Source organism: Pseudophryne corroboree, chromosome 8 (genome assembly GCF_028390025.1).
Source record: "Pseudophryne corroboree isolate aPseCor3 chromosome 8, aPseCor3.hap2, whole genome shotgun sequence".
NCBI classification, from domain to species: Eukaryota; Metazoa; Chordata; class Amphibia; order Anura; family Myobatrachidae; genus Pseudophryne; species Pseudophryne corroboree.
The window spans coordinates 35,209,673-35,226,206 of record NC_086451.1 but is presented as its reverse complement, the minus strand read 5'-3'; the positions used below and the strand labels follow the sequence as shown (position 1 = coordinate 35,226,206).

The following is a 16,534-nucleotide window of genomic DNA, read 5'->3' as shown; positions in this document are numbered from 1 at the left end:
TAAATTACTGATATTAATTGGTAAAATCTCGCTATCGCCTGCCTAGTGAAGTGGAATCTAGATGGGATTTTGTACCGGGGACACAATAACTTCATCAATTGTCTAAATCCCAATGCACTAATGGCGGAAAATGGGCGCACGTCTAACAGCGCACTGATTATATTGATCACTGATTTTACTGAGCACTGATTTTACTGAGCACTGATTATACTGAGCACTGATTTTACTGAGCACTGATTATACTGAGCACTGATTTTACTGAGCACTGATTTTACTGATCACTGATGATACTACGGAGAACTGACACTGAGCAGCGAGAACAGCACTGGACTATTGTACTGTAGTATACTGGTCACCACAATGCAGCACTGACACTGAGCACAGATATTAAGCACTGATCAGGATACTAGAAGTGACACGGTGCAGCAAGATAACGCTATGGCCTACTGTACTGTACTACTATATACTGGTGGTCACCACAATGCAGCACTGTACTACTATATATACTGCTCACAAAAATGCAGCACAGATATGGAATGGATACTTGCAGTGACACGGAGCTGCAAGATACAGCAATGCCCTACTGTACTGTACAACTATATACTGTTGGTCACCAAAATGCTGCACTATACTACTATATATACTGCTCACAAAAATGCAGCACAGATATGGAATGGATACTTGCAGTGACACAGAGCTGCAAGATACAGCAATGCCCTACTGTACTGTACAACTATATACTGTTGGTCACCAAAATGCTGCACTATACTACTATATATACTGCTCACAAAAATGCAGCACAGATATGGAATGGATACTTGCAGTGACACAGAGCTGCAAGATACATCATTGGCCTACTGTACTGTACAACTATATACTGTTGGTCACCAAAATGCTGCACTGTAATACTATATATACTGCTCGCAATAATGCAGCACAGATATGGATACTTGCAGTGACACGGAGCTGCAAGATACAGCAATGGCCTACTGTACTGTACTGTACAACTATATACTGTTGGTCACCAAAATGCTGCACTGTACTACTACAGTATATATACTGCTCACAAAAATGCAGCACAGATATGGAATGGATACTTGCAGTGACACGGAGCTGCAAGATACAGCAATGGCCTACTGTACTGTACAACTATATACTGTTGGTCACCAAAATGCAGCACACTGAGCACAGATATTTGCAGCACACTGAGCACAGATATGGAGTACTCAATATAACATCACTGTACCAGGCACTGGGAATACTCAATATAACATCACTGTACCAAGAACTGGGGTTAGGCATTACAGGGGGAAGTTAGCCATAACCGCTAGCCCCCCCTCCCCGCCCCCCCCCCCCAGTGTTTGGCCCAGCCGCCACCCCCTATGATTATCCATAGCTAACACCCCCACTTTCTTGGCCCAAGCCGCCACCGCAGGCGGGTTAGGTTTAGGGTAGGGGGCAGCGGAGGGGTAAATTAATTTCCCCATCTCCTGACGGCATTCTAAAAGATGGGCATCCCGACCGCTGGCATATCATATCACACCCCTTCAATCTACCATCTGTACAGGGCAGTTCTGTTCCCTGGAAATCTCACTCTCCAATCCCGCATGCTCCTGCTTTGTGCTACTGCAAGACAGAGACTCACCACCCTCCTAAACTATAGCCTGTATTTAGTGACAGACAGAACAGACTCACATTTACATCGGGTATATAATTTAGCCCAGCAAAACAGACTGCTATATAGGTTAATGTCTATTTAAATGTTAAAAGGTTTATTTTATTGCTCTTTAAATGAAACCTCTCCTAAACAAAAATGCACAGTCACTTATATATAATGCACCTAACAACATTTTCACTGTCTGAATTGGGAGCACGTCACATTATATGCCAACAGACCTGCAAGTTGTGACGGCCTGCACCAATCGGGACTGTCACACTTATATCAGGACAACGGTTATGTATCGCTTATGCTCACTGGTGCAGAGGAAAAAGGTGGCATTTACACACAGCACCCAATAGGATGTTAGCTTTGATTGTCTAAACTGCAGCAACAACTTAAAACTGGAATTTCACTGGTTGCTATTGGCAACACCAGCTTTCAACTAGAGATGTGCACCGGAAATTTTTTGGGTTTTGTGTTTTGGTTTTGGATTCGGTTCCGCGGCCGTGTTTTGGATTCGGACGCGTTTTGGCAAAACCTCCCTGAAAATTTTTTGTCGGATTCGGGTGTTTATTTTTAAAAACCACTTAAAAACAGCTTAAATCATAGAATTTGGGGGTCATTTTGATCCTATAGTACTATTAACCTCAATAACCATAATTTCCACTCAGTCATTTCCAGTCTATTCTGAACACCTCACACCTCACAATACTATTTTTAGTCCTAAAATTTGCACCGAGGTCGCTGGATGGCTAAGCCAAGCGACCCAAGTGGCCGACACAAACACCTGGCCCATCTAGGAGTGGCACTGCAGTGTCAGACAGGATGGCACTTAAAAAAATTGTCCCCAAACAGCACATGATGCAAAGAAAAGAGAACAAGAGGTGCACTGTGGTCGCTGGACGGCTAAGCTAAGCGACACAAACACCTCAATATCACAGGAATTATTCGTTCTAATCAATGGTATTATCGGTCCAAATCACTGGAAGAAAATGACAAAATCACAGGGATTATTCGTTCTAATCAATGGTATTATTGGTCCAAATCATTGGAAGAAAATGACAAAATCACTGGAATTATTCGTTCTAATCAATGGAATTATTGGTCCAAATCATTGGAAGAAAATGACAAAATCACAGGAATTATTAGTTCTAATCAATGGTATTATTGGTCCAAATCACTAAAAGAAAATGAAAAAAATCACAGGAATTATTTGGCAAGATCAGTGTAATTAATAATGATAAATCACTGATATTAATTGGTAAAATCTCGCTATCACCTGCCTAGTGAAGTGGAATCTAGATGGGATTTTGTACCGGGGACACAATAACTAGTGATGAGCGGGCTCGGTTCCTCGGAATCCGAACCCCCCCAAACTTCAGCCTTTTTACACGGATCCGAGGCAGACTCGGATCTTCCCGCCTTGCTCGGCTAACCCGAGCGCGCCCGAACGTCATCATCCCGCTGTCGGATTCTCGCGAGGCTCGGATTCTATCGCGAGACTCGGATTCTATATAAGGAGCCGCGCGTCGCCGCCATTTTCACACGTGCATTGAGATTCATAGGGAGAGGACGTGGCTGGCTTCCTCTCCATTTAGATTAGAAGAGAGAGAGTGAGAGTGAGACACTTGATTTACTGGAGCTTAGGAGTACTCAGAGAGTGCAGAGTTTACTAGTGACTGACCAGTGACCACCAGTGCAGTTTTATTATATTATTATTTAATATAATCCGTTCTCTGCCTGAAAAAAACCGATACACAGTGACACAGTAACAGTATACCATATCTGTGCTCAGCCTCAGTGTGCTGCATCATCTATGTATATCTGACTGTGCTGAGTGCTCAGTGCTCACACAGCTTAATTGTGGGGGAGACTGGGGAGCAGTAGCAGGAGTACATATTATTTAACAGTGCACACTTTTGCTGCCAGAGTGCCACTGCCAGTGTGACTGACCAGTGACCACTGTCTGACCACCAGTATATTGTGATTGTCTGCCTGAAAAAGTTAAACACTCGTCGTGTGGTGTTTTTATTCTATAAACGCATTCTGCTGACAGTGTCCAGCAGGTCCGTCATTAATTATATAATATATACCTTTCCGGCTGCAGTAGTGATATATATATATATTTTTTATATCATTATCATCCAGTCTATATTAGCAGCAGACGCAGTACGGTAGTCCACGGCTGTAGCTACCTCTGTGTCGGCAGTCGCTCGTCCATCCATAATTGTATACCACCTACCTGTGGTGTTTTTTTTTTTTTTCTATCTTCTTGATACTAGTAGCTTACTTTAGGAGTCTGCAGTGCTGACAGTGTCCAGCAGGTCCGTCATTATAATATATACCTGTCCGGCTGCAGTAGTGATATATATATATTTTTTATATCATTATCATCCAGTCTATATTAGCAGCAGACGCAGTACGGTAGTCCACGGCTGTAGCTACCTCTGTGTCGGCAGTCGCTCGTCCATCCATAATTGTATACCACCTACCTGTGGTGTTTTTTTTTTCTATCTTCTTGATACTAGTAGCTTACTTTAGGAGTCTGCAGTGCTGACAGTGTCCAGCAGGTCCGTCATTATATAATATATACCTGTCCGGCTGCAGTAGTGATATATATATATTTTTTATATCATTATCATCCAGTCTATATTAGCAGCAGACGCAGTACGGTAGTCCACGGCTGTAGCTACCTCTGTGTCGGCAGTCGCTCGTCCATCCATAAGTATACTAGTATCCATCCATCTCCATTGTTTACCTGAGGTGCCTTTTAGTTGTGCCTATTAAAATATGGAGAACAAAAATGTTGAGGTTCCAAAAATAGGGAAAGATCAAGATCGACTTCCACCTCGTGCTGAAGCTGCTGCCACTAGTCATGGCCGAGACGATGAAATGCCAGCAACGTCGTCTGCCAAGGCCGATGCCCAATGTCATAGTACAGAGCATGTAAAATCCAAAACACCAAATATCAGTAAAAAAAGGACTAAAAAATCTAAAATAAAATTGTCGGAGGAGAAGCGTAAACTTGCCAATATGCCATTTACCACACGGAGTGGCAAGGAACGGCTGAGGCCCTGGCCTATGTTCATGGCTAGTGGTTCAGCTTCACATGAGGATGGAAGCACTCAGCCTCTCGCTAGAAAAATTAAAAGACTCAAGCTGGCAAAAGCACAGCAAAGAACTGTGCGTTCTTCGAAATCACAAATCCACAAGGAGAGTCCAATTGTGTCGTTTGCGATGCCTGACCTTCCCAACACTGGACGTGAAGAGCATGCGCCTTCCACCATTTGCACGCCCCCTGCAAGTGCTGGAAGGAGCACCCGCAGTCCAGTTCCTGATAGTCAGATTGAAGATGTCAGTGTTGAAGTACACCAGGATGAGGAGGATATGGGTGTTGCTGGCGCTGGGGAGGAAATTGACCAGGAGGATTCTGATGGTGAGGTGGTTTGTTTAAGTCAGGCACCCGGGGAGACACCTGTTGTCCGTGGGAGGAATAGGGCCATTGACATGCCTGGTGAAAATACCAAAAAAATCAGCTCTTCGGTGTGGAAGTATTTTAACAGAAATGCGGACAACATTTGTCAAGCCGTGTGTTGCCTTTGTCAAGCTGTAATAAGTAGGGGTAAGGACGTTAACCACCTCAGAACATCCTTAATTATACGTCACCTGCAGCGCATTCATCATAAGTCAGTGACAAGTTCAAAAACTTTGGGCGACAGCGGAAGCAGTCCACTGACCAGTAAATCCCTTCCTCTTGTAACCAAGCTCACGCAAACCACCCCACCAACTCCCTCAGTGTCAATTTCCTCCTTCCCCAGGAATGCCAATAGTCCTGCAGGCCATGTCACTGGCAATTCTGACGAGTCCTCTCCTGCCTGGGATTCCTCCGATGCATCCTTGCGTGTAATGCCTACTGCTGCTGGCGCTGCTGTTGTTGCTGCTGGGAGTCGATGGTCATCCCAGAGGGGAAGTCGTACTCGTAAGACCACTTTTACTACTTCCACCAAGCAATTGACTGTCCAACAGTCCTTTGCGAGGAAGATGAAATATCACAGCAGTCATCCTGCTGCAAAGCGGATAACTGAGGCCTTGGCATCCTGGGCGGTGAGAAACGTGGTTCCGGTATCCATCATTACTGCAGAGCCAACTAGAGACTTGTTGGAGGTACTGTGTCCCCGGTACCAAATACCATCTAGGTTCCATTTCTCTAGGCAGGCGATACCGAAAATGTACACAGACCTCAGAAAAAGACTCACCAGTGTCCTAAAAAATGCAGTTGTACCCAATGTCCACTTAACCACGGACATGTGGACAAGTGGAGCAGGGCAGGCTCAGGACTATATGACTGTGACAGCCCACTGGGTAGATGTATGGACTCCCGCCGCAAGAACAGCAGCGGCGGCACCAGTAGCAGCATCTCGCAAACGCCAACTCTTTCCTAGGCAGGCTACGCTTTGTATCACCGCTTTCCAGAATACGCACACAGCTAAAAACCTCTTACGGCAACTGAGGAAGATCATTGCAGAATGGCTTACCCCAATTGGACTCTCCTGTGGATTTGTGGCATCGGACAACGCCAGCAATATTGTGTGTGCATTAAATCTGGGCAAATTCCAGCACGTCCCATGTTTTGCACATACCTTGAATTTGGTGGTGCAGAATTATTTAAAAAACGAGAGGGGCGTGCAAGAGATGCTGTCGGTGGCCAGAAGAATTGCGGGACACTTTCGGCGTACAGGCACCACGTACAGAAGACTGGAGCACCACCAAAAACGCCTGAACCTGCCCTGCCATCATCTGAAGCAAGAAGTGGTAACGAGGTGGAATTCAACCCTCTATATGCTTCAGAGGTTGGAGGAGCAGCAAAAGGCCATTCATGCCTATACAACTGAGCACGATATAGGAGGTGGAATGCACCTGTCTCAAGCGCAGTGGAGAATGATTTCAACGTTGTGCAAGGTTCTGCAACCTTTTGAACTTGCCACACGTGAAGTCAGTTCAGACACTGCCAGCCTGAGTCAGGTCATTCCCCTCATCAGGCTTTTGCAGAAGAAGCTGGAGACATTGAAGGAGGAGCTAACACAGAGCGATTCCGCTAGGCATGTGGGACTTGTGGATGGAGCCCTTAATTCGCTTAACAAGGATTCACGGGTGGTCAATCTGTTGAAATCAGAGCACTACATTTTGGCCACCGTGCTCGATCCTAGATTTAAAACCTACCTTGGATCTCTCTTTCCGGCAGACACAAGTCTGCTGGGGTTCAAAGAACTGCTGGTGACAAAATTGTCAAGTCAAGCGGAACGCGACCTGTCAACATCTCCTCCTTCACATTCTCCCGCAACTGTGGGTGCGAGGAAAAGGCTCAGAATTCCGAGCCCACCCGCTGGCGGTGATGCAGGGCAGTCTGGAGCGACTGCTGATGCTGACATCTGGTCCGGACTGAAGGACCTGACAACGATTACGGACATGTCGTCTACTGTCACTGCATATGATTCTCTCCCCATTGAAAGAATGGTGGAGGATTATATGAGTGACCGCATCCAAGTAGGCACGTCAGACAGTCCGTACTTATACTGGCAGGAAAAAGAGGCAATTTGGAGGCCCTTGCACAAACTGGCTTTATTCTACCTAAGTTGCCCTCCCACAAGTGTGTACTCCGAAAGAGTGTTTAGTGCCGCCACTCACCTTGTCAGCAATCGGCGTACGAGGTTACATCCAGAAAATGTGGAGAAGATGATGTTCATTAAAATGAATTATAATCAATTCCTCCGTGGAGACATTGACCAGCAGCAATTGCCTCCACAAAGTACACAGGGAGCTGAGATGGTGGATTCCAGTGGGGACGAATTGATAATCTGTGAGGAGGGGGATGTACACGGTGATATATCGGAGGATGATGATGAGGTGGACATCTTGCCTCTGTAGAGCCAGTTTGTGCAAGGAGAGATTAATTGCTTTTTTTTTGGTGGGGGTCCAAACCAACCCGTCATTTCAGTCACAGTCGTGTGGCAGACCCTGTCACTGAAATGATGGGTTGGTTAAAGTGTGCATGTCCTGTTTATACAACATAAGGGTGGGTGGGAGGACCCAAGGACAATTCCATCTTGCACCTCTTTTTTCTTTCATTTTTCTTTGCGTCATGTGCTGTTTGGGGGGTGTTTTTTGGAAGGGACATCCTGCGTGACACTGCAGTGCCACTCCTAGATGGGCCAGGTGTTTGTGTCGGCCACTTGGGTCGCTTATCTTACTCACACAGCTACCTCATTGCGCCTCTTTTTTTCTTTGCGTCATGTGCTGTTTGGGGAGTGTTTTTTGGAAGGGCCATCCTGCGTGACACTGCAGTGCCACTCCTAGATGGGCCAGGTGTTTGTGTCGGCCACTTGGGTCGCTGAGCTTAGTCATCCAGCGACCTCGGTGCAAATTTTAGGACTAAAAATAATATTGTGAGGTGTGAGGTGTTCAGAATAGACTGAAAATGAGTGGAAATAATGGTTATTGAGGTTAATAATACTTTGGGATCAAAATGACCCCCAAATTCTATGATTTAATCTGTTTTTTAGGGTTTTTTGAAGAAAAAAAAAAACGAATCCAAAACACACCCGAATCCGACAAAAAAAATTCGGTGAGGTTTTGCCAAAACGCGTTCGAACCCAAAACACGGCCGCGGACCCGAACCCAAAACCAAAACACAAAACCCGAAAAATTTCCGGTGCTCATCACTAACAATAACTTCATCAATTGTCTAATTCCCAATGCACTAATGGCGGAAAATGGGCGCACGTCTAACAGCGCACTGATTATATTGAGAACTGATTATACTGATCATTTATTATACTGATCATTGATTATACTGAGCACTGATTTTACTGAGCACTGATTTTACTGAGCACTGATTTTACTGATCACTGATTATACTGAGCACTGATTTTACTGAGCACTGATTTTACTGAGCACTGATTTTACTGAGCACTGATTTTACTGATCACTGATTATACTGAGCACTGATTATACTGAGCACTGATTTTACTGAGCACTGATTTTACTGATCACTGATGATACTACGGAGAACTGACACTGAGCAGCGAGAACAGCACTGGACTATTGTACTGTAGTATACTGGTCACCACAATGCAGCACTGACACTGAGCACAGATATTAAGCACTGATCAGGATACTAGAAGTGACACGGTGCAGCAAGATAACGCTATGGCCTACTGTACTGTACTACTATATACTGGTGGTCACCACAATGCAGCACTGTACTACTATATATACCGCTCACAAAAATGCAGCACAGATATGGAATGGATACTTGCAGTGACACAGAGCTGCAAGATACAGCAATGGCCTACTGTACTGTACAACTATATACTGTTGGTCACCAAAATGCTGCACTGTAATACTATATATACTGCTGACAAAAATGCAGCACAGATATGGAATGGATACTTGCAGTGACACGGAGCTGCAAGATACAGCAATGGCCTACTGTACTGTACAACTATGTACTGTTGGTCACCAAAATGCTGCACTGTACTACTATATATACTGCTCACAAAAATGCAGCACAGATATGGAATGGATACTTGCAGTGACACAGAGCTGCAAGATACAGCAATGGACTACTGTACTGTACTGTACAACTATATACTGTTGGTCACCAAAATGCAGCACTGTAATGCTATATATACTGCTCAAAAAAAGCAGCACAGATATGGAATGGATACTTGCAGTGACACAGAGCTGCAAGATACAGCAATGGCCTACTGTACTGTACAACTATATACTGTTGGTCACCAAAATGCTTCACTGTACTACTATATATACTTCTCACAAAAATGCAGTACAGATATGGATACTTGCAGTGACACAGGGCTGCAAGATACAGCAATGGCCTACTGTACTGTACAACTATATACTGTTGGTCCCCAAAATGCAGCACACTGAGCACAGATATTTGCAGAGCACAGATATGGAGCTTTTCAGGCAGAGAACGTAGATATTTGCAGCACACTGAGCACAGATATTTGCAGCACACTGAGCACAAATAGGGAGCTTTTCAGGCAGAGAACGTAGCCACGTCATCTCCGTTCAATCTCCAATGCACGAGTGAAAATGGCGGCGATGCGCGGCTCTTTATATAGAATACGAATCTCGCGAGAATCCGACAGTGGGATGATGACGTTCGGCCGCGTTCGGGTTAACCGAGCAAGGCGGGAAGATCCGATGCTGCCTCGGACCCGTGTAAAATAGGTGAAGTTCGGGGGGGTTCGGATCTCGAGGAACCGAACCCGCTCATCTCTATTGTAAACCATTTATTTTTTAATTTTTTATTAAATGTCAGAAATAACATCTTGCCATATTTTATCACAGGATTAAATCGTTTCCTGTTTTACCTGGGGGGGAGGGGGGAACGGGATTAAACAGGCACTTCCTGCTTTTCTGTTAATGTCCTGTGCACCTTCTTTCATTCTAGTCCAGCGATGATGGTGAAAAAGTTGGGGCGAATCCTTTCTCTCAGCGACTCTTCATGCTCTTAATAGCCAAAGGGTGCGACATGACGCTCAACACTGTGGACACGAAGAGGTGAGACGCGAATATGGATTCTCTTTCTCCACGTTCAACACTCGACTTAAGGGGGGGGGGGGAATGGATTTATAAAGAAGAACATATAAATATTGTTTGATGTTAGAATTCAACAATTACATATTATCCGTCATGGGCATCAAGGTCACTCACCCTCATTCAGATCCCGAAGGATCTATGGCGGATGCTGCAAAGTATTGATGTTCGGTACTTTCTGCGCATGCGTCGGACCTGTACTGCGCTTGTGCAGTAGGGTCTGCGACGGCGGATGTAGGAAGACATGGGCCTGATCGTGACTGACAGTCTGATGCTGCTTGGGTGTGGGGAGGGGGTGGCAAAGGCCTCTGTTTCTTAAAACGGAGGCTTGTCGCTGGCGTTGCAGGGGAGGGAAGAGGCCAGGATCTCTGTCAGAGGATGGAGATTTCCTGGCCTCTGTGTTGCAGATGTGGCGATCGGCTTGCGTGACCAGGGCTGCCATCAGAATTTGTGGGGCCCAGGACTAAAGATTCTGCCGCACCGCTCCACCCGTATATGATGTCATACATTGTGACGTTACATATAGGTGGAGTATTGCGGACCTACAGGAACGGTTCACAGAGAGCTGATACGCAGGAAAGACTTGTTTTAGGTAGTCCTTCCTGCCCATCAGCCCACTGTTGATTCACAGCCTGGGTCAGCTCCCCTGGGCCCACCTCTCTGAAAGGGCCCGGGACCCTAGTCCCCACAGTCCCCCCCCTGGTGGCTGCCCTGTGCGTGACACCATCAGTCACACAGCCGGCCGATAGTGTCGGATATGATCTGATACTGCGTCCTTGGACACAGCTCAGATTGGTAATGTAGGTCTGCAGTTAGTGAAGGCTACAAATCATTGTCAGATGTTCCGTATTTCATTGTAGCTCTTATAAACCTTATATCATTCACCACATTCTCTTCCCAGAGCCGCAGAATACCTGAAAGACCTCGCCCCAGGAACTCAGCTCCCATTCCTCGTCTACAACAGTGAGGTGAAAACAGATGTAAACAAGATAGAGGAGTTTCTGGAGGAGACCCTGAAGCCCCCCAGGTGAGGAACAGTGTATCATTAGCAGCACCCAAACCTCACATCAGTCCATACAGGGCACATGGGTCAGTGTAAGCCATGCAACTATCTGCCCACACTTAGAGCCACCAAGCCCATACCAAAGCTTCATTTCCCTAGGAAGCTGAACCCCATGCCCCTTTATGGCACAGAAAACGGGACTGTCCAGCCTAAAAGCCAGACTGCGGATGGGTACACCACGTCACTTTAGAACAAACTGTAAACAGTAAAGACATCCTGTAGCCATTTTCAGTGCAAATAATACTTTTTGGAGGGAAATTCATTTGTACGCAATAGACGTGATGTGCCAACCCGGAACGCCAGGAACGCAGGTTTTCCCAGACTTGTGAAATCGGCGATACTATAACTGGCCGGAGGGCGCGCAGACACGCATGCCAGACGCATATCATAGACCTGAATTCTCTAGAATAAATGATTTCTGTGGGATTGTGACTATAAGCACTCAGAAATTGCGGGCGTTAGCGGCGTGTGGGGTGAGGCAGAGCAGATTCGTGGTGTACAAAGTGTTCTCCTATTTCTTAAGGGACAAGTCCTACTGTTCATAAAAATATATTCACCCAAGATCCAGGTTGAACGCCAGGTAAAAAAAAAAAAAAAAGACCAACAAAAAAACTTTTGGTATAGCGTATAAATTATTATTATTATTATTATTATTACTAGGTGCTTCATCGCGCCCTACGGGTGCTCTTCACACCGTCGCATGGGGCTACGCCCCGTTAACCCCTGCATGCCTTTCTGGGGTTCAATATTTGTATTATATGGAGTATTACCTGCATTCCTTTGTTAGTGGTTAAATATTGCACAATGAAAGGGCGTGCGATGGTGAAGGAGGCGCAGCCCCTTGCGACGGAGTGAACAGCACCTGCAGGGCACAATGTACAGAATGTAGCGGGTGCGGGGGGGACTGCGGATGGGGAAGGTGTCTGTAGATGCTGTGGGTGGGGGAGGGGCAGAGGAGTGGGGGATGCAGATGGGGGAGGGGTCTGGAGGCACTGCAGGTGGGAGTTGGGCAGTGGTGCCACGGGTGGGGGAGGGGCAGGTGCAGGGATGTTGCGGATGGGTGAAGGGTTCCGGAGGTGCTGTGGGATGGGAAGGGGCGGGGGGAGCCTGGGGGTGGGGTAGGGGGTCCAGAGGCGCCGCGGGTGGGGGAGGGGCAGGTGCGGGTGGTGCGGCAGATGGGTAGGGGGTCTGGAGGCGCTGCAGGTGGCGGAGGGGCAGGTGCGGGGGTGCCGTGGGTGGGGGAGGGGTGGGTGAGGGGGGGACCGCGGATGGAGGAGGGTGTCTGCAGATGCTGCAGGTGGAGGGGGGGGTGGCAGGTATGGGGGGTGGATGGTGGAGGGGGTCTGGAGGTGCTGTGGGTGGTGGAGGGGCGGGGGATTGGGAGCCGCGGGTGGTGAAGGGGGTGTAGAGGCACAGCGTGTGGGGGAGGGGAAGGTGCGGAGGTGTGGTGCATTGGGGAGGGGTCTGGAGGCGCTGCAGGTACTGTACCTGCCAAAAAGGTAGTTGGAGAGTATGCAGTAACAGGGACAGGACAGGGGTGACAGGGTCAGAACAGGGGTGACAGGGTCAGAACAGGGGGTGACGTGGCCAGGACAGGGGTGACGGGGCCAAGATAGGGGTGACGGGGCCAGGACAGGGGCGACGGGGCCAGGACAGAAATGACAAGGACAGGTTAGGGGTAACAGGGCCAGGGTAGGGGCGGCAGGACCAGGACAGGGGTGACAGGGCCAGGATAGGGTTGGCAGGGCAAGCACAGGGGTGACAGGGCCAGGATAAGGGTGACAGGGCAAGGCCAGGGGTGACAGGGACATGACAGAACACAGGGCACGGGAGAGATTGGTATTAGGGACAAAACAGTGGCGACAGACAGATGTGTCTTACCGGAGTCACTGCTGCTGGCTGCTGCTGTTCCACTCCAACCTGTTGGGATCTGCTGCTGGTGGAGACTTGGCATGGCTGACTCTCTCAGGCTGGAGTCCTGCTTCCTCTGCCCGTCCGCATCCCTCCCCCCCCTCCTCAGTCACACACCGCAGAACTCGCGCAGCTGCCAGGCACTGTGGTATGGGGAGACTGGGAGTGACTGGTTAGCCCCCAGGAGACGCTGCGGCTGGAGGGAGGAGGGGGTCATAGCGTGCATGCGGCGCGGACCTCGTGGCTGCTGGGCACTGTGGTAAGGGGAGACTGGGAGTGACTGGTTAGCCCCCAGGAGACACTGCGGCTGGAGGGAGGAGGGGGTCGGAGTCTGCAAGCAGCGCGGACTTCTGCAGCGCTACCCGCCGGCTAAAGTGTGTGAAGGAGCTGGGCGCACCTCACTGCAGGCGGCAACGCTGCAGCTAGCGGTGGGGTTGCCGGGGCTGGAGATAACAGAGGCGGTACGGAACCTGCACAGCGGCAGGTGCCCCACAAAACTGCAGCTAAGAAGCGTGGAGTGTGCCAGAAAGTGACGCTCCTCCGCGCCAGAGAGCCCCTGCTGAGTATGCCGATGTCGGGGGTCAAGCACACAGTTCATATTTAACCTCCAAGGGTGGTAAAATTTATGAAGTTACGAAACACCTTTTTTGGGTATCTGGGCTCTAGGTTGACCATGAAAAGGTCAACAGTCATTTGGTCAACCACTAATTGTCGACACACATTAGGTCGACGGGTATTGAGTCGACTCCACTTAGGTCGACAGTCATTGGGTTGACCACTGAAGGTCGACAGTTGCACTAGGTCGACATGTGCGTTAGGTTGATATGTGCTAGGTCGACAGGTAAAAAAGGGTCGACATGAGTTTTTTTAACTTGTTTTGGTGTCGTTTTCTCTGTAAAATGACAGGGAACCCCAATTAGTGCACAGTGTACCCTCGCCATGCTTCGGGCAAGGTGCCTCACTCCGCTACCGCTGCGCTCGGCACAGGTTACCGTTCCAATCGTAGTCCACGTGGACCGTTAAGTATGAAAAAATCCAAACATTTAAAAAAATTGTGAAAAACTCATGTCGACCTTTTAACCGGTAGACCCAGTACATGTTGACCTAATGTCCATGTCGACCTAACAGCATTGCCAACCTTTAGTGGTCGACATATTGAGTGTCGACCTAAGTTGTGTCGACCCAACAACCATATCCCGGTTCGACATAGCCAAAATGCCGACATGGTTAATAGGCCGACGGGTAAAAAGTCGACAGTGCTTATGGCAGACGAGTACAAAAGGTCGACAGGTTCAAATGGTCAAAACACATATGGTCGACGCCGCTTTTTGGGAGTTTTTAGCATTTCAATCAACTTTTTCATACTTTACCATCCACGTGGACTACTATTGGGAATAGTAACCTGTGCCAAGGCACTTGCACGAAGCATGGCAAGTGTGGTGGAAAGGCGACTTCAGGTGGCCACTGCGGAACAGGCCCAAATAATCCCAGAAGAACACTCAGATCTTCTCCAAATACACTGATCGCCGACACCGTCACTCGCATTCAGTGAAACGATCGGAGTTTGTCGTACGGCCTAGCTTTAAGCTCTTAATCGTTTGTAGTTTATCTTAGAGGTAACAAGTCCAGTCCAGCGATAGACCACCCTTACTATATCTAAGACTCACAGTAAGGGAGCAGTAGGTGTATACTGGTATGGATGTACCGGCAGAGGTGGATCGCCACCAGGCGATTATATCTACATTACCCAGTAACAGGCCAGAAACACCCTCTAACCTTCAAAAAGGAGCACACATTATCCTTACTAGATAAAACAAAAACATTTAATCAATGAAACAGTCACCTATCTGTAATAACATACCAGCAGAGACTTTACACAAGGGTCACAAACTGGGGGTGAAGGTTGTGGGGGGCTGCCTGTTGCCTATCACTGATACAATTACTAGAAGATGTTTGGTATAAATGTCTGCCCTTAGACAAGAATATCATTGTCTTATGTGACACTAATATTTCCGTTTCCAGGTACCCGAGCATGACACCCAAATACAAGGAATCCAACACAACCGGCAATGACGTCTTCCATAAATTCTCTACCTACATCAAGAACCAGTCACCGGAACATGAAGATCGTGAGTACACGGAATACACAATAATAATAATATTGGATCACAGTCAGATACATCCACGTTTCATGGCCTTGACTCCATCAATAGGGAATAACACTTAGCGGTCACTTCTAAGTAAAATGACCAGGTTCTGTGTTCCCGTGATCCGCTATAGATAGATGGTGTCTAAGGGGGATGTAGTTACATTGCCGGCAGTCGGAATCTCGGCGGTCAAGATACCGACGCCGGAATCCCAACCACTGACAATGCCGCAAGGTATAGTTGATCTCACAATTCAAGGTTTGTGTAATATTACAGTTAGTGTGAGACTACCAAATCTCCTGGATTTTCTTGTTCAAAAATAATTACAATTCTAAGACCAAATCTGCATTTGTGAGGGCGCCGCGGCAACTCGTGTTCTCACGCAGAAATAATCAGCGGCTGAGTGACAGACCCCATTCTATTTTCAGATCTAGAAAAGAGTTTCCTGAGGTCGCTGCTAATGCTGGACCGTTACCTGAAGACCCCCCTACCTCACGAACTGGCCAAGGACCCCAAAATAACTGTGTCACAACGGAAATTCCTGGACGGAGATAACCTGACCCTGCCGGACTGTAACCTTTTGCCCAAACTGTACATCATCAACGTAAGTGATCAATACGCAACTTCTCTGTTGTACATGCATTGTAATAAGGGACCAGCAATGATGGATGTAGGGACTAGGGAGGGGTCAGTAACTGTATAATTGTCCTGGTTGTTGGACCTCCTTAATTTTGGGTTTTAATGCCGTGCATTAAATTTAGCAGTTTGTAACATTTACTACATACATAGGTTTCCCTTCAGTGCTTTTCAGCCACGTTTTTATATGAGCAGGCAGACTCTCCTCATTGCCACTACATACAGCTGCTCTCTGGAAACAACTGTAGTCCATCAATACCTCGCAGTGCTGTATTGTAATTCCGGACATATTTGCCTGATGATAAAAAACGTAGCTGCAAAGCACAGAAGAAGTCAGAAGGATAAAGCAATACATATTTAAATGTATAAAAACAAATATATTTACAAATATATATTTTGCAATAACAGAAACAGAAACTGTGGGAAAATGTACAAGGCCTAATGCTGGCCATACATTAATACGACCAGCATCCGATCCGATTCCTCATAAGATTT

At 47.3% G+C, this 16,534-nt stretch overlaps 1 protein-coding gene across 1 annotated transcript in view; it reads left to right on the top strand.

Moving 5' to 3' along the window:
* Window positions 1-16,534, top strand: part of CLIC3 (chloride intracellular channel 3) — a 38,615-nt gene that overhangs the window by 18,483 nt on the left and 3,598 nt on the right. Inside the window, exons 2-5 of the mRNA XM_063938482.1 lie at window positions 10,137-10,246; window positions 11,184-11,309; window positions 15,279-15,385; window positions 15,832-16,007. Of these exons, the coding sequence (XP_063794552.1) occupies window positions 10,137-10,246; window positions 11,184-11,309; window positions 15,279-15,385; window positions 15,832-16,007 (519 nt within the window). The remainder of the gene's footprint in view (window positions 1-10,136; window positions 10,247-11,183; window positions 11,310-15,278; window positions 15,386-15,831; window positions 16,008-16,534) is intronic.